General features: G+C 39.6%; 1 protein-coding gene across 1 annotated transcript; it reads left to right on the top strand.

Moving 5' to 3' along the window:
* The first annotated feature begins 14489 nt into the window (after positions 1-14489).
* Positions 14490-18456, top strand: msrb2 (methionine sulfoxide reductase B2). Its single transcript, XM_028569765.1, has 5 exons — positions 14490-14754; positions 15316-15413; positions 15945-16021; positions 16480-16627; positions 18072-18456. The coding sequence occupies exons 1-5, from the start codon at positions 14640-14642 to the stop codon at positions 18201-18203; spliced, it is 570 nt and encodes a 189-aa protein (XP_028425566.1). The 5' UTR covers positions 14490-14639; the 3' UTR covers positions 18204-18456.
* Positions 18457-19991: the final 1535 nt, after the last annotated feature.

Below are 19991 nucleotides of genomic sequence, written 5' to 3'. Positions count from 1 at the left end.
CACCATTCCCTGGACGAATCGCATTTTCAGGGGGCCATATGAATGTGAACGCGCGTGCGTTGGCGCGCGTGTAATAATACTGCATTAGTAGAAAAAACGTGTAGGCTACATCATCCCAACCATCCCCCATCCTTGGCTTGCTTTTGTTTAGATTAATCTCATTTCAGGCCGAAGGGTGATGTCCCACACCATAGAGGTCATTTGGTTTTCTGGTGCATACTGTGCTGTTTCCACTGGCACATTGCTGGATTAGTGCCTCTCAGGAGGCCTCACGCTGTATAGCTCATTTGCTTTATGACTCACTCTTCACAGCAGCACATTTACCTCAGTACCATTCCAATGACACACACACACACACACACACACGCACACACACACACACACACACACACACACACACACACACACACACACACACACACACACACACACACACACACACACACACACACACACACACCTCAAAATTCTTGATTCATGATTTTTCAACATTTCCCACCATTAATTATAAATTTTTATGCAGATGGCCTGTTTATGTAAAAGTGATCGAGTTAATAGATTATTAGTTTATCTGCAGACAAACTCAAAAAGATACTGTCCAAAACTCTGCCGCCAGGGAGCACTGCATAAATAAATAAGTTATTATTATTATTATTATTATTATGTCTTGCATATTTTAAGGATTCACATTTTGTTTTGTTGTCTTTTTCAACCTCTTTTTCTTGTAATTCAACATGTCACTGTAGACTACATTGTACTGCATATGTGAATTAAAAATAATTTAATAAACTTAGATTTGTTATATATATATATATTATTATTATTATTCAAAATATTTAGTACGATGCCGAACTGTTCTACACCTGTTTGTTTCACATGTTTGTGAGGTTATGCAAAGATGTGAAAATTAATTAATGTCAGTAACGTCTGATATATGTTAAGATTAAATTGGCTTGCCAAACCATAGCCAACAACTTAGCAAGAAATGTTCCAACTAATTTAGCCTCTAGGCCTCTATATGCAGTTTATGGTTTAGCCCAAGGTGGCACGCGTTGCCTAGCAACGGGGTGTCAACCTCTTTTTCCACAACATAGCTAGCTAAACTATTAGCTACAGTCTTGTTTTTCTGGTCGGCTGTCATGAATCTTGAACTTGTCCTTTAGTTTGAAAAATAAAAACAAACAGGTAAGTCATAGTGAATATATATATATATATATATATAATTGTTTTTAAAGTGATGACTGCAACTTTGTTTTAGAAGCGTTATATTCATGACTGCAGGTATTGAATGACTATCTGTGATCACTAAACTCTGTTTAGAACAATATTGTTGAACAGTTTCTCTCTAACGCTAGGTCACAGAATGGGAAAGAAAGTTAAGAAGGAGAGCGAAACACCATGCAAGGAAACAGTGAGTAATGAAAGCCTTCTCATCTTTATCTTTTAAAAAGCCTAGCTACCTAACATATTTCTGAAAGGTCTTTTTTATATTTCGTGTCCATTGAAACACATGCCAATAGCCTAAAAAACAAACTGTACATTCCGAAGACAGACATAAGATCAGTTATGAAGCATTTGCATCCCTCTCTCCTCACAGTTACAGTTGAAGCCACTACCTGTTGAAGGCCAAACTCCAGCAACAGTAGTGCTGCTGCTGAGTTGCCCAGAGGAGGACATCCTAGTCAAAGCCTGTGAAGCAATCCACACATTTGCAGAGAAAGGTACATTAGACTACCCACGCTAACCCCTACACATATTAGTTTTTTTATTGGGCAACCCTGCAGCTGAAAAGCACAAAATGTACTTGTGGCTGACCCCTGTCCTTATTTCCTAAGGTTTACTATGAAATCTAATCATCTTTTGTTTGTTTCCATTCTATGCTCAAGCACTTGACATGTATATGCTGTGTATGTGTGTAATAACTAATAACAGAGTGAAAACTGTAATTTCCACTTGCAGGATCAATAAAGTATGTCTTAATCTTAATACTTTTGTTTATCAAGAGCTGACATAAAATTATCAACACATTATAATATTATGTATATTACTATGTCGAACACAACACTTTAGCATGTTATCTGCCATTGTCTTTTATATTCAATCACATTGCAGTGTTAATCTTCACTACTTCACTGACGCATAATAATAAATGCCCACAGGCACTCAGGTCTGTTTGGCACCATGCTTACAGTAACTTCCCTGTTCACTGTCTCCCCCTGTTAGGAGATGAGAACAAGGTTTCTCTGCTGGGACTCGGGGCATTGGAGCCTCTCTGTCAGCTCATCACTCACAACAACAAGCTGATCAGACGCAATGCTTTCATGGCCTTGGGCATAATGGCCACCAATGGTGTGTCAGACAACATACAAAATCAATGCAGACTCACATTCCGAGTCATTTGGTGGCTTACTATGCAATTTATGTTACTGGCCGGTTAACTTACAGACCAACTTCCTGACCATCTATCTACTTGTCAGGCGACTGACTGTTAAGAAATTTGTTGACTAGTTGCAGAATTCAGTTTTGTTTATTTACAGACTGAGTGACTGATTGATGTGCTCGATGAATAACTGCCACTCAGTTATTAACCTTGTCTCATGTTTCTATTGCAAGGTGATATAGAGAGTGCTCTGAAAAAAATAGATGTCATTCCATCCATCATTGACAAACTGTCACTTGAAGGTGAGTCACTTTGATCACACAATGAATAGACTCAGATGTAGATATTTACTGTATATGAGCTGCAATAAAACAAAGAAACAACGCCATTTTTTTCTCCTATTCAAGAAGATATAGTTGTACATGAGTTTGCAACACTGTGCCTGGCCTCTCTGTCAGTGGATTTTGTCTGTAAGGTCAAGATCTCTGACAACAAGGGCCTGCCACCTCTAATCCAGCTCTTATCCAGTCCAGACTCCAATGACAAGAAGAACTCCCTAGAGATCATCTTTAACCTGGTTCAGGTGACTCAAAACTGTCAGTCTAGAGAAGGTTACAAGGGCATGGGTGAAATGTAATTGTTCCAAAGTTCTTGTTGTCTTCTTGTATCCTGTGTTGTGCTGTATGTATGAAGGACCACCAAAGTCGTCTGGCATTACATGAGTTGGGAGGGATCCCTCCACTTCTGGAACTGTTGAAGTCCGACTTCCCTGTCATTCAGCATTTGGTTTTAAAAACGCTTCAGAATGTCACCACTGATACAGATACATGCAACACCTTCAGGGAAGAGCAAGGATTTGAGAAGCTCATGGATATCCTCAGTAACATGGTAGGTAGGTGTGTGTGTGTGTGTGTGAGAGAGAGAGAACACATGCTTTTGTGGTAAAATGCTAATGTATGTCTTTATCGTGCAATTAATACAAATTTGAAGACAAAATATGGAGAGGATAATAACTGCTTATATATGCAGTTTATGCTTGCACCATTAGCAGGAAATGGTTATCTTTGAATTAACACTTGTTGCTCACCTCCTAATGCCTTTTCTATCCCATTCAAGGTCTGTGTCTGCTAGATCCTCTGCCCCTTATCTATGCTTTTATTTCTTCCAGGACTTCCGTGACCTTCATGCTGAGGCCTTACAGGTAGTGGCTAACTGTTTAAGTGACAGTAAGAGTTTACAGCTAATCCACAAGGGTGGAGGACTGACGAGGCTGATGGAGTCTGTTCTCACCCCCAATTTACCTGAAATCCAGTCCAACGCTGTTAAATGCATTGCCAGGGTTGCTCAGAGCTGTAAGCAGAGAATGGGACTAGAGATAATCATTTTCTCTTAATTTTCCAACAACAGGTTTGGAAATCGAAATGGTATACATACCTTATCTGTGTGTGTTTTCTGTGTTTGTTTTGTTGTCTGTGCGTGTACATGGATGCAGCTGAGAATCGTAAACTGCTCCATGGGCAGAATGTGGAGAAGATTCTGGTAGAGCTTCTGTCTGTGGCGGCCATCAGCGTGAAAACAGCTACCTGCCAGGCTGTGTCCGTCATGAGCTTCCACCTAGCCAGCAAAGACAGCTTCAGAGACCTGGGTACATACACATTCACACAGCCACCTTAGCATCAACACACTTGTCATGATAAAGTGTGTATGAGTTGAATTTATGTGTTTTTCAATGGTATCCCAGCAGTTGTACAGTTGCTGAACAATGAGAGTTTGGAGCTAAAAGAGGCAGCAACCCAGGCCCTCTCCAACCTCACACATAGCAACCAGCTAAATGCATTGTGAGTAACAGACAACCTATTAGATAATGTAAATGTCACCCCTATAGTTAGCTACTCAAAAGAGACCCGGAAATGAGTGCGTATGCCACAAAGTATTAATGATATGTGTAACTTATTGACACAAGTGTAAAACATCAAGTGATAAGTTTGCAGTCTCTAAAACTGAGGCTTGGAAGGAGGTGGCATTTTGAAGTTGAGCAGTGTGCCTTCCTCTCGGCTATTTCACAAATGATTCAATGCTTCATCTGTCTTGTCATGGTTCTCCTTCACTGAATATCTCTTTACCTCTCTTCTCTCCCTTTCTCCATTTTATCTTCCACATTTCTATTGCCCTGACATATCTTACCTGTAGCCATCTCCTCTCACTGTCTGACTCCATATATCCGCATTACTGTGTATCCTTCAGCTCCTGGGACATTTAACTCCACCTTCCCTGCATCATTCTCTCACTATCCTTATCCTCTTAATGTTTGTTTTCCCTTGTACTATTTGTGCAAATCCCACATATCATACATATTGCATACATTCTGTGTTGAATGATATGTTAAGAGACTTCATTTATTGCCAGCTCTGTAGGATGCAGTAAATCTCCCATCCATTTCTGTGCCATCTACAGCGCAGTGTACGAGGCAGGAGGCGATGAGATTCTTGTCCAGCAGCTGTATGGAACCTGTCGCAGGACGGTGGCAAATTCTGCTGTCACACTTGGCAACATGGCAGGACAGGAGGTCATCCACTGCAGTATCTTTTCACATGGAGCTAAACAGGCTCAGGTGGAGCCCTTACAGTCCACAGATACACAGGTTCTGATCAACACCACGCTGTGCCTGACAATGCTGGCCTGTGATACAGAAGCTAGGGCAGAGGTTGGTGTTTGTGTGTGTCTAGTCTATACTGTATACACAATGTTTCACTTCCTGGATGCTCTGTTGCTGCCGTAAATTCCGTCTGGCAGTACATTCAACTTTCTTTGTGTTGGAATGTTAAACTCCGGTGGATTTATGAGGACTATGGTTAACTGCTCCTCAGATCTCTGCAGAATAAATCCAGACAGCTAGCTAGACTATCGGTCCAATCTGAGTTTTCTGTTGCACAACTAAAACAACCTTTGAACGTACACCACCAAAACAAGTTCCTTATACATTTTCAAACAATATTTTATATGCTTTCTTTGACATTAACACCCTGTCCTACATAGCTACAAAGTGCTGGAGGCCCACTGGTCAATTTGCTGCGTTCCTATCACAAGGAGGTTTTGCACCATGCATGCTTGGCTATCAATGTCTGCGCCAGTGATGTGAACGCCGCTGTGGAGATGTGCCAATTTGGGTAAGACACTGCGATGACAGTTAACAATGACATTAGAACATGACTGATGAATCATGAAATGTAGAACTGAAGGAGTGCTGTTGAGTAGTGTATTGTAAAAGCAGAGTAAAGATTTTGTGTTGGAACCAACTCAGAGTAATCTCTTAAATAGCCAGTAGATGGCAGTATAGGACAGTATTATGTGTAGCTCCAAAAGAAAGAATGGGTAATTTTGTCCATATGTGTTATCATCAATGTCTGAATATCTGTAAATGTGTGTCTCAGAGCCCTGGAAATGCTTCAGGAAATCAAAGGAGCCATTTCAGCGAGTTGGCCATGATCAGCCTGCTTAACTGTAACTTGTCTGTCAAATACAGCCTGACAAGTCACTTGGCCTCCACTGACATTATTAGTGATGGCTTCTATGATGTTGGAAAGGTGTGTGTGTATGTGCTATTGAAAATGATGTCTAACAAAGGTCATTGTTACTTTAGAACATCTCTCGCTCTCTCTCTCTCTCTCTCTCTCTCTGGTCAAAGGATTCAGACTTTAGAGGAACTGTCCAAGCAGCCTGTCAACGAGCACCGGCAAATCAATGTTGTCAACACATCCATAGAGTAGGTTTTCTTTTGAATGTTCTACTACAACTAAACATTGTTTATTATTTGTATGCATCATAACTCCAACCCAGTTTCTTTGAAAATATATCCAGAAAATCCCCAAACTATTACAGCTAAGTACTACAGAGTGGGAAACTAACAAGAACAACCACACAGATGGGTGTAGAGCATTGGCTGAGACTTGGCAAGTTTCCTACACTACCAGCCACACCATGTAGTTTGTCAGTATAATTTATTGTGGCTGCAAGTTACTATCACCCTCCCCTTGTCTGCTCCAATCCAGTGCTCCATTTTTTTTCTCTTTTGCTTCTCTTTTCTCCCCCTCTCCCTGTTGCCTCCAGTGCTCCTCTTTAGCGTGGCCTCTCAGGGTAAACATTCCCATTTTTTAAGTAAAAGAGACTAATGGACTTACACGCACAACCATGCACAAGTGCACATGCATACATAAAGATTCCTGCACACATGCACGCTCGCTGACACACACACACACACACACACACACACACACACACACACACACACACACAGTATTTTGATGAATTAACGTTGTCAAAGAGAGCAGTAGCCCCTCAGGGTACCTCTGATCCAACCCATTTTCACCATGTCCACCCTGGAGCATGCATACACACACAACATCTTAGGCATTCTTAAGCAGTGTGTTATATAATCTATCCATGGCTTAGTATGACCAAAGTTTCATGTTTTAACTATATAAAGCAAAATTCCTCTTACTAGAATTCATTAAAGATTTATTTTCTTCCTCTAATGAGCATTGTGTAACTTATATTATAATTACTTTGACCTGGGAGGCTCAACTTTTGCTCCTGTTTGTCTGCACGATATCTCAAAAACATTAGATTGTGGTAGACTGGTAATACTTTATGGTGAAGCAGATCCAGAAACTTTGCAATCATACAATTCATTTCTTTTTGGCCATAATTTAAAATAGCAGAGGGAAAAAAACTGCAGTGTAAGCGTTTGTAATGTGTTGAAAAATGGGGTTGTCAGACATTTTCTCTTCTACATTACATCTTCTAATTTTCTTATGAAATCTACGTAAGAATATGTGCAGAAATGAAAGATAACATATTGGTATTAATTATTATCAGTGTATATGTGAACATATGTGTTTTCTACACATGATGCATGCATATACTCTTGTCTTGGATACCGGCAAACTATTTCAAAGACAAGAACAATAGGATCTCTCTGACACACGTGCATACATATTCCAATGTACATGCTGTGCATTACAAGTGTTTAAGAGGCACCCGTAACAACTAAATATTATACACACATGGCAACTGAAAATATAAAAGAATGGGGGGTTCTGGTGGAGGAATATTTAGGATAGCACACACCCTGTAGTGTTGGTCAGAACCAACAGGATGGAGCTTGAACCGTTTAGTGAGTGATCTTTCTCAATACAGCACAGCGATACAGTAGACCTAATTAGGACATATATCAAAAGGTAGGTGTGTGGTCTGAAACATAAGTAGAAAGAAAATACACACACATCAGGTTAGCAACAACTACCAACAATTTAACTAGGCGTTTCTGATAATGTAAACACTAAAAGCTAAAATAATCATGCATACTACTATCAATAGGCATGCTAACACTCATATCAGTATGAACTACTACCAACATTAAATACCCACTGACTGTGTAGCTGGGCCACGTTTCAATAGGCAGTAACACTGTGTTCTTTCGAGAGTACAATTAACTAGCACACAGTATGAAATCTATAAACAGGATTACAGAACGTACATCAGTTTACATAACGTACATCAGTTATCTTGACGCAGCTTAGCAGTTTCTATTAACAAGTGACAATATTGTTCATCACACAGAGGTAACGTTACAGCGAGCCCAAATTACACGTGCTAATTGTGTCTGTAAACTCCCTGTTTGTCATTTCACTCAGAGAAATGTCCATAGTTGAAAACAAGTCTCAGATTTATTTTTAATTCACTCTCCCTGTACAGAAAAAAACAAAAAGGATGACAAACAGAAAAATGAGACCCAGCCTGAGTCTCCTACAGAGAAACCGTGGATGATGATGGATGACGTCTCATTGCAGCTTCTAGTTAACGAGGCCAAAAAATCCATCCTCCCACTGAGTGATGAACGAGAGCAGTGTGCTGCCTTGGCCAGGTAAACATATTAATGCAACCAGCACATAACCAACATGCAGGGATGTTGCTATAAATAGAGAACAAAATCATCTCATATTATATAATTAGCAGCCATTGTTTTTATTTTCCAGAATCATTTTAACAAATTGAAACAAGACACCCTGGAAACTATATTTCACACCAGCTCATAGAGTGCTAGTAAGGGTTCACTAAAAATGACACCAGTGGCATGTAACAACATTATAGAACACACCACTCTGTGCAAAAGGATGCAAAACTAATTGTGAAGGGTCCTGCATTCTAACTGGTTTTGTGTCCATGTTTTTGGATGCCAGGCTGGTGAGTGAAGCCATGGGTGGAGAAGTAGAGATGGAAAAGTTGCATGAATTCCCATGGGTGCTGCACCTCAGCGAGCTCAAGTTTCAGCTTCAGTCTAATGTTGTTCCCATTGGTTTGATCAGCAGGGTAATCTATTGCCACAGGGCACTTCTCTTCAAGGTACCACTGACCTAGCTACCACACAGCATCATCAGCTGTTTCCCCCTCTGTACCAATGTTTTCCTTTCACGCACATCTTTTAACATCCTATTTCATGACTCTTCTATACAAGTTATCCCCATCGTCCACTTAGAGTATTATTATAATAAACTTAAAAAGTAAGGACAATTGTGTTTGGTAGATTATGTGTCTGTGGTAACAATGCTTTTTAGCAATAAATCTTATACCCATAGGCGGAGTTTGACATTCAACAAAAAAAAACTCATTGTAGCAGCTGAGACCTGGGAACACAGCACGAGCACATATGGACAAAACAAACATGCTAAATAAACATATGTTTATTTTTTAAAGCAGATTTGAAATTACATTGTAACAATTTAACAATTCGCCCTTATGAAATCCAATCGCGGCACGGCTGAGTTGGAGCACAATAGACAGACGGTGGCGGAATTCCTCAACACTTCAATTCAACTAAAATGTAACAGTGAACAATCAGTGTTGGACCTAAAGTGTGTTGAGATGCCTCTCCAAATGCAGAAACCAAGCGCAATCACACCATAAAACGTTAAGACACGTTAAGAAAAAAGATCAGTATTTTGCCGTAATCCAATGACATGAAAAAAAGTTATCCACAGCGAGTCACGGTGTATCCAGCAAGGCCTATACTACGCACGTCACATTCACCAGTCAGCTCCAAACAGGTGAACAAGGTGAACTTCGCCGTTTAAACAAAGTGGAATAAAACGTATAAAAGTCCAAATCTACACAAAACGCGCAATCAATTAGTAAGCTGACAACAAATTTATATACATGACATTTAGGTAATCTTTATTGCAACATGGGCACGGTAAGATGTCCAGACTAGCGCAACAGTAATTATCGTTTTTTGCATCCTGCATATGTGTCAACAATGGTCTCAGGTGAGAGCCAGAGCCCTGAAAAAATATTATTTTTACTAAAGCAGTATATAAAATCAGATGTATTACCTATCACCATTTATTTGTTTTGGGTAATTTAAAGTATTTATAAAATATCTGGTTATACCAGAAGTAATTATTCCACTCATTTTTTAAACAATGCAATTACCCGTTTCAGTGCTCCGATAGAGAGAGAGAGAGAGAGAGAGAGAGAGAGAGAGAGAGAGAGAGAGAGAGAGAGAGAGATTTTCTAAAGTAACAAGAGAGAGAGAGAGAGAGAGATATGCACCGATAGAGTAACACCTTTTGGTGGAGGCAGTGTGATGGTGTGGGGCGGCATCTCCCTCACTGGAAAAACAAGGCTTGTCATCATTGGAGGCAATCTCAATGCAGAGAGATATGGAGATGAGATTCTGCAACCAGTGGCAATCCCATATCTCCACAGTTATGGAGCTAAATCAGGGCCAAATGTTTTGTTCATTTGAAAAAAATATATATAGTTGAAAAAATAAAGCTTGAAATTGAAAATTTAAGTTTTGGTCAAAACTTGGAAAAAATAAAACCATGTATTCAAACTTAAAATAAGTGTACCAATTTTTCTTTCAGTTTGAATAAAATATAGATTAAATTCTGGAATTATTTTGAATAAATTATAAATTTTCATTTTTCACTTTAATATTTGTTTTCAGTTCCACATTTCATGTTTTCAGATTCAAAAGTTTTTTTTTCGCCTTCAAATCTTTTTTTTTTTTCGGGTTTCAAATCTTTTTTTTTTTTTTTTCAGATCTGTTTTCACTTTCAGATAATTTTTTTTTTCGGTTTTAGACTTTTGGCCCTGATTTTGCGTGGGGGGCGTGGCTTCAACTCAGAGGGGCGTGGTATTATGAGTGACAGCCTAACAACGAAGGCAGAAGACTCCTCTGTCATGTTGACTTCAGGAAATGGTGTTACTGTGAGAACTATGACTGAATGCTTTCTATCCACTATATACATGCGATGTTTACTTAATAAACTGATGCAAGTGACAAAGTTCCATTTACAAAATTGTATTGGACAACACATGGTACCAATTACACTATAAGAGCATTAAACTGATTGTGCAGTTCGGCAGGAACAATGACTTCTCCCACTTCCATGTATGACATTGAATGTAGCACCACAGTATTCACTCGGCAGTCAGCATAGCGTACGCTCTGCCAAGGCAACCTGCTGGCGCAGCCCACAGGTAAGACATGTGAAAGATATTAGCCTTTTTGAATAGATACTTTGGGACATTATCCCCTCAGTGGCATTTTTTTTGTCATTAACACATAAAGGGAAAATAGGTGGACAGCTGGAGATGAAGCATCGCTAGCACAAAAGTTAGCATTAACTAACGTTAGCTTCACACTAGCTGGTGTTTTTAAACCAATTTTAGTGTCCAGCTCAAGTTTTTTGACTTTAACGTGTAGTGGTCTTTGTTAACTTCTGTTTGTCAGAATGACCATAACTCGACAGTGGCTGCCTGCAGCCGTACAGCATTATAAATGTAAAACATTATAGATAACTAACATTGCTAGTGTTACCTTTTCATGGTTAGTTTAAACAACATAACTTGTCCTGGTCCGCTTTGTTAATCAATCAATCAGTCAAAGCTTTTATTACGGACACACACGGTCCAGAAAACAGACAGTAAGACATACAAATACAAAAAGACAAGTTAGTGTATTCTGATACTTAAGTTAGGCTGTGGTAGAAGCCTTCAAAGTTTGCCCACTTGGCATATTTTCTAAGGCATAACTGTCATGCTGTTACATGTAACGTTGTAGTGTAAAACGTAATTTATCAGGCCAGAGCATTAATGTAAAGTCATATTTGTCTACTCTATAAAAGGAGACCTTCTTCACTGCAGCCAGTGTCAAGTTATGGTCATTCTGACAAACGGAGGTTAACAAAGACCAATACACGTTAAAGTAAAAAAAACTTGAGCTGGACACTGAAATTAGTGTAAAAACACCAGCTAGTGTGAAGCTAACGTTAGTTAATGCTAACTTTAGTGCTAGCGATGCTTGATTGCCAGCTTTGTCCAGCTGTCCACCTATTTTCCTTTTATGTGTTAATCACAAAAAAAATGCCACTGAGGTATCCCCTCAGTGGCATTTTTTTTGTGACGTCGCAAAGTATCTATTCAAAAATGCTAATATCTTTCACATGTCCTACCTGTGGGCTGGTGCCAGTGAATACTGTGGTGCTATAAGTCATACATGGAAGTGGGAGAAGTCATTGTTCCTGCTGAACTGCACAATCTGGCACAGTTTATTGCTCTTATAGTGTAATTGGTACCATTTGTTGTCCAAAACATTTTTTTAAATGGAACTTTGTCACTGGCATCAGTTTAAGTAAAAATCACATGTATATAGTGGATAGAAAGCATTCAGTCATAGTTCTCACAGTAACACCATTTCCTGAAGTGAACATGACAGAGGAGTCTTCTGCCTTCTTTGATAGGCTGTCACTCATAATGCCACGCCCCTCTGAGTTGAAGCCACGCCCCCACGCCAAATCAGGGCCAAAAGTCTCAAACCGAAAAAAAAAATATCTGAAAGTGAAAAACAGATCTGAAACCGAAAAAAAAGATTTGAAGCCGTAAAAAAAAGATTTGAAGCCGTAAAAAAAATAACTTTTGAATCTGAAAACATGAAATGTGGAACTGAAAACAAATATAAAAGTGAAAAATGAAAATTTATAATTTATTCAAAATAATTCCAGAATTGAATCTATATTTTATTCAAACTGAAAGAAAAATTGGTACACTTATTTTTAGTTCAAATACATGGTTTTATTTTTTCCAAGTTTTGACCAAAACTTAAATTTTCAATTTCAAGCTTTATTTTTTAAACTATATATATTTTTTTCAAATGAACAAAACATTTGGCCCCGATTTAGCTCCATACACAGTCTGGGACCAAACTCTATCCTCCAAGATGACAACGCTTGCTCCCACAGGGCAGGGTTTATCAGACACTACCTCCAGAATGTGGGAGTGGAGAGGATGGAATGGCCTGCCAGCAGTCTTGACCTCAATCCCATTGAACACTTGTGGGATCAGCTTGGGTGTGCTGTTTGTGCCAGAGTGACCAACACAACCACGTTGGCTGACTTGGGATAAATGCTGATGGAAGAATGGGATGCCATCCCACAGCAGTGTGTGACCAGGCTGGTGACCAGCATGAGAAGGAGGTGCCAGGCTGTTGTGGCTGTGTATGGTTCTTCCACATGCTACTGAGGCTCCTGTTTGTGAAATGAATAAATTGTTACATTTCCAATATGTCTTGTTTCTTCAAACTTCAATCATCCAATCCACCAAACACCAAACGAGTCAATGGCAGAATAAGCTGTTTGGCATTGGCAGAGAAGATTTGGCTAATACTGTAGTGTTGAAATACTGCAGTACATAATGCTGTGACTGGACATTTTACTGACATAAAATTATCAACACATTATAATATTATGTATATTACTATGTCGAACACAACACTTTAGCATGTTATCTGCCATTGTCTTTTATATTCAATCACATTGCAGTGTTAATCTTAACTACTTCACTGACGCATAATAATAAATGCCCACAGGCACTCAGGTCTGTTTGGCACCAAGCTTACAGTAACTTCCCTGTTCACTGTCTCCCCCTGTTAGGAGATGAGAACAAGGTTTCTCTGCTGGGACTCGGGGCATTGGAGCCTCTCTGTCAGCTCATCACTCACAACAACAAGCTGATCAGACGCAATGCTTTCATGGCCTAGATATTGATTTATATTGTGTATTTTCTGTATGGCAGACCTTTAATCCATACAATAAAGTATTATTCAAATAGTCAGTTGATTATTTTGGTGCACACACAGGCCAAAAGTTAAAATGCTGTTTTAAACACACTGGTTTAACCTGGTTCTTTGCCACAGAAGATTCACAATGTAGTTACTGCGGCAAACAGCAAACAGTGCCCCGGTGCACCTAGTTTAACTCTGCAAGTTGGAGTTGGTTATCAGGTGATCTTTATCTGCTGTTTGTGCCTCAAGTGAGGTCAGGCATACTACATGCTATAGGCAGTGGCATAAGTATTTAGATCCTTAACTTAAGTAAAAGTAATAATACCACACTGTAAAAATACTCTGTTGGTAAGTAAAAGTCCTGCAATGTTACTTAAGTAAAGTAGCAGTATCAGGAAAATGTAGCCTACTTACAGTATTAAAAGTAAAAGTACTCAATGCAGAAACAGCTTCACATTTTTGAAACTAGAAACGAACAAAACAGTTCTGTCAATTAACTAAGTGTTTAATGGCTAATCATTTCAGCTGTAGATGTAGGCCAATATATCGTTGGGTAGTTTAATTTATAATAAAACATATTTTATAAACTACATGTGTTTTGTGTGCACAAATCTTACATTTTATTTGCAAAGTAACTAAAGCTGTCAGATTAATGTAGTGGGGTAAAAAGTACAATATTCCTCTCTGAAAAGTAGTGGAGTAGAAGTAGAAAGTGGCATGAAAAGATACCTAAAGTAAGTACCTCAAACTTCAGTACTACAGTACTTAATCCTAGTTACATTCCATCATTAGCTATAGCATTAGGCTACTCAGCACCATTCCTTTGACCACCACCACCAACCAGATTGTTTGCCCCATTCAGCTTTTCTTTTCTTTTCTTTTTTTAAACAAGCCATAAAGCTGGTACACAATTATGGTGCTCTTTGCACATTGTCCAGCAATAAAAAAAATAAAAAAAACAGTGAACCCTGTCCACTTTAGCCTATATAGCTGCTTGAAGGTGTGATTTTTGACCGGGTCACCCAGCTAACAGCAGAGGGAGGTCCAGCGCCAACTCGCCGTCGCATTTAACAATCCAGCGAGAGCTCTTAACTTTAGACAGAGACAGACACAGACACAGCAGCAGCAGCAGACATGTCTCGTTTAGTCGCCCGCCTCTTCGTTGTAGTTTCTCAGCACGCGAAGGCCAGATCCGCGGTGTTACCGAGGAGGATCCCGGTATTCACCCGTCCTGTATCCACATCTCAAGGTACTGGGAAGCCGTTTGATTTCTTAACTGTCACTTCGTTTTTTTTCAGGGGTTTACTTTTTCATCTACATGCTATCTCTCTCAGGCTGCAGAGTCCTGCAGGTGCACCAAGCTGCAGTTTGCTCACTAAGAACTTAGAATAAGAAACATACAGCTACAGGTTAATGCTCGTGCAAAAAGAGCTGTGGTAAACAACAGGAGTGGGTTTCCAATACATTTGGGATTAGTGGATTTTTACTTTAGGAGTTAAGGTTATCTATGACTGTTTTGCTTATAAATGTTACCCTTCCTGCCTTGAGCAATAGCGGCCTACAGTTAATTTTAAACATTTTCCTCAATTTGCCGATGTTAAGTGCCCGTGGTCTAATTTTGTGGCTTATATTTTTAAAAGAAAAAGTTTAGGAAATCCTGCCATAGCTAAGGCTTTTAATCGTTTCTCGGTTGGTTGCCGTTATACGTACTTGATTGATCAGGAGTGGATTAACTGTCCTTCTACCATGTTGAGTGTGCACATTAAAAACTTCTCTGTGTCGTCTTCATTGTTACCTCTGCTCTCTGCAGGCCTGCAGTCTCTCACTCGTTACGATGAGAGTACAGACTGGCAAAAGAAACTGACCCCAGAACAGTATGTAGTCACCAGAGAGAAAGGGACGGAGATGGTGAGTACTGCAGCCTACAGTACATGCACCATGCAGTGATTTGTGTCAAACCCAGGGGCGGTGTGTTCATTAGGGCGATATGGGAGACGCACTGCCAAATGGGAAAAGGAAGGGATTTTTTTTTTCTAACCAATTCTATCACGGCAACAGTTATCAGTGTTCTAATCAGACATCTGCCACTAAATGTCCAATCAGGCTAAAGTAATGCTTCATGCACCCCCCCATTTTGGGGCGATTTCAGTCAGGTTGAAAATGTAAAATACATTTTTTTTCAAATATTAGAGCTTTCAATACAATCTCTATGGGTTCCGGGAGAGCTTGCACTTACTCGCTTTTGTCATACCTAACAAACATTATCTTAGTCTACCAGACTGACATTTTATGTTTTCTAATAAACATCAGTGCAGGTGGACTAAACCCATCACTGTGTTAAGCTGTTAAAGTCCCGTGTTCCTGATCCTAACACTGTGTGTGTGTGTGTGTGTGTGTGTGTTTGTTTGTGTTTGTGTGTGTGTGTGTGTGTGTTCTCAGCCCTTTAGTGGGATCTACCTTAACCATTCTGAAGTGGGGATGTACCACTGTGTCTGCTGTGAAGTTCCACTTTTCAGGTAACAGTTTGCAGTCTTACATATAACTGTATGATTTTTGATGTTAGATGTTTATTTTTACCAATGATTCACCTAAATATTTTCTGTATACGGTACCGCCGGCGGTGACTACATCATATCCGTTTCTAGCAAAACAGAGCGAAAGCAGAAAATACATGTTATGTACATATTTACAAATTAATTAAATTTCAGACTGACTGACTGACTGACATGTGATGTGCATTATTTTTTTAGGAAAAAAAATAGTTTTAAGAAATGTCTCATGATACATTGTCTCTAGAAGTGTATTATTCAACTTTTGTTTTCTGAAATTGCATACATGAAAATCGCAATACAAAATACAAATGTATCGTGAAAGAATGGAATCGGGGCAAAAGCATATCGTCCAAGCCCTAATGTTTATACAGAAATGTTTTTGCAAATGCTCCTTTAGGAAATGTTCCTTCCTCTCTTGATAGTTCAGAGGCTAAGTATGACTCGGGGACAGGCTGGCCAGCATTTAAAGAGGCTCATGGGACATGGGAGCGGGACGAAAGCCACACCTCCATCATTCGTCGCCCTGACAACAGCCTGGGAAGTGCTGGGACTGAGGTCCTTTGCAAAAATGTGAGTTGTTTTCTGAGCTATGAAGCCAAAGTTCAGTTTGCTTAGTATTGTTGTTCTAGTTAAACCTGCAGTGGGAAGAAAGCAAAAAAACCGCCAGAATGTCAAGTAGAGTGAGACCTCTTCCTGCAGCTCTCCTTCTCTCCGTCTGCATGTGTAGAACATAGGGCTGGGCGATATGGAGAAAATCAAATATCACGATATTTTTGACCAAATACCTCGATATTGATACTGGAACGATATTGTAGTGTTGACTATTGGTGCTTTCACAAAATATTTATTTCATCAGTAATGTGGATATAATGACTAACTGGGTAAAGGCAAATAATAGAACAATTACAACAGTCTGGTAAGTTCAGAAAATGACATAACTTGTAATGCAGCCTTTAAAACCAGGAAAAGACAACACTTATGCCATATTACGATATTACGATATCCAAAATCTAAGACGATATCTAGTAGGGGTGTGACGAGATCTCGTTGTACGAGATCTTGCGATATTAAAAGGTGACGAGATTTCTCGTCGAGGTGGAAAGTTGTCTCGTGAGGCGATGTGATGTCAGCGTGATGGAGCGTGAAATTACTATTGAAGATCCCCCTGCCACTTTTAAATCATTTGTGTGGCAACATTTTGGTTTTCCTGCGGAAATAATAAATGGCGAAAGAGTGACAGACAAGACGAACACAATATGTAAACATTGTAAGAAAAAAATGCCGTACTACTAACTACTGCACCGCGAGAGCTGTGGTTGTGCTGTAAGTGTTTTTGCATAGTGCTCGTGTTAGCCGCGGTATACGGCATTTTTTTTTACAATGTTTACATATTGTGTTCGCCTTGTCTGTCACTCTTTTCGCCGCTTATTATTTCCGCAGGAAAACCAAAATGTTGCCACACAAATGATTTAAAAGTGGCAGGGGATCTTCAATAGTAATTCCACGCCCATCACGCTGACATCACATCGCCTCACGAGACAACTTTTCACCTCGACGAGAAATCTCGTCTCGTTCTCGTGAACCCAATCTCGTGATGCGTCTCGTCTCGTGGAGTAAGCGTCTCGTCACACCCCTAATATCTAGTCTCATATCACAATATCGATATATTGCCCAGCTCTAGTAGAACAGCCAATAGGAACACTCGCTCTCTCTGAAATGACCTGTGATAAGCAAAGTCTCCCGTCACGGCTACATTTTCTAAAGCCAGAAGACAGCCAAGCAGAGGTGCAGGATACTTGTTTTCTCTCAGACCACTTTTGCCCAACAACACCAAAAATATACTGCCTAACAACTTCAATGTAGCTCTGTGTGCATTTGTTTTATAAAGTAGTTATGTTGGAATTGTTTGTGTATCCACACTTTGCATTCAGAATTTCATGCATAATTTTCTTCAAATACAGCCATCATTTATGCATTTTTTAAATGGTTTAGGACTTTCATGTGTTTGATGCAGTGTGATTCCCACCTGGGTCATGTGTTTGACGATGGACCAGACCCGACAGGTCAGCGGTTCTGTATCAACAGCGTGGCCCTCACGTTTAAACCCAGAAGAAACAGCGAAGCTGACAAGGATGAGCAGAACTGATAAACTACTAGGACTTGAAAACACAGTTATGTTTTATTTCACACTTGTTGATTTACGGGGCAAATCGAAGGACCGCCTAAATGTCAGAGCATTCTTTTCATGGTTTTGACCACTTGTCTTAATAACTGAATTCTGAAGGAAGAGGACGTCCTGCAGTTTAAGTGGAAAAGAACTAAGCTCAGTCTCTTGAAACAGCAGATATATGGACTGGAGGGAAGTCTACATAAAGGACATGTACATGATTCACACAAACTCAAACCATCAGGGGTCTCATTTATAAAACTGTGCGTAGGTTACTTACTATACGTACGCCCAAAAGCCCAAAATGGCGTATGAGAAAAAAAAACAAAAAGATTTATAAAACCGTACGAACGCACATCTGTAAGCAATGTTCCCTTTATGAATCACAGATTACCCACAAGTGTGCGTACGTGAATCCGCCTCTTATCCCTCCCTGTACACGCCCATTTTTAACCATATCCATAGTCAGTGCAAAGCACCTCGTGAATGCTGATCAGTATGTCAATGGCCTGGCAGTTGTTCTTTACGCCGAGTCATGACGACTGGCAGGGAAAAAGCAAAAAAACTTCTCAGACGCTTGGGAATTGCTGCAAATTGAATTATAATTTTGGCCTGTTCTACTAGACTACCTACAGTAGATTGATAATACCTTCCAAAACGGCAGGCATTACGGCACTCTGGGACAGCTTCGATATACCAGACCTATATGATAAGATTTAACAGAACTTTATATTATATACAAACAAGCCTTAGCGATAAAGTTGAAGATTATACGTATATAATAATATTTATATAAAACACTTAGCTGTCTGCCATTTCCCTCTGGAAACAGCCGGTGGCCCCCAGAGTGGTGAGGACCTGTTTTTGGACCGGGATGGCACGGTTCCGGCACGTTGCCCTCTCTACTGGACCCAATTCAGTACATAGATCCAAGAGCGCAGCTTTAGGGAATTTATCGTCATGGTCCCTGAAGTCTCCTCCCGTTTCTTCCATTGGCGTAGTCCTCCTGCAGGGCCAGCAGTGCCATCATGCCGCATTGTAGCGGTAGCGGACAATGTGACGGTGAGACAGCGGCGATTAAATATTAAGAAGAAATTTCTTCTCGCGTCAAGTATGTTTTTTATAAATCTCAACCTTTGCGTGGCGTACGCACATTTTCAGCCCCGTTTTGTGCGTACACCACGTTTATAAATGAGACCCCAGCACCTTCAATGAAAAACATACTTCCCCAAAACAGGTCACTGTATTAATTGTGTTTTAATATTCACAAATTTTTGTTGAGTTGATAATTTTGTTTTCAAACTGAATGTCTTCATGTCTGAAAAATGTCAAAATACACTGGTCCTGAATTAAAAAGACTTATTTTTCTGTAGAGATTGCAAAAACATACAAAGTTACAACATTGCTGCTTCGTGTGTTTTTCAGTCTATTTACAAATGAAAATGTTTTGTCTGTGTTAGGAAACATGCAAAGTTAAATGATCATTTTTCAATAAATGCACATTTGGTTTGTTACTGTATCTGAATCAGGATCAGCTTTAATGGCCAATCAAGTTTGAACACATACAGGGAATATGACCCTGGGCTTTTGTTGCTCTTAAAGTACATACGCAGAAATAGAAATAGGGCTAAAAACAAGGACAACAAAGTAAACAAACATTTGACTACTATGTAGAGATTTAAGTATGCATAAAAAAAGTGTACTTATGCATACGTGCATACACATATACATACACACATGTAAACAAACAGCTATATGGGGATTGTA

Source organism: Perca flavescens, chromosome 22 (assembly GCF_004354835.1).
Source record: "Perca flavescens isolate YP-PL-M2 chromosome 22, PFLA_1.0, whole genome shotgun sequence".
NCBI classification, from domain to species: Eukaryota; Metazoa; Chordata; class Actinopteri; order Perciformes; family Percidae; genus Perca; species Perca flavescens.
The sequence above is the reverse complement of the archived record's forward strand: the minus strand, read 5'-3'. Positions and strand labels throughout refer to the sequence as shown.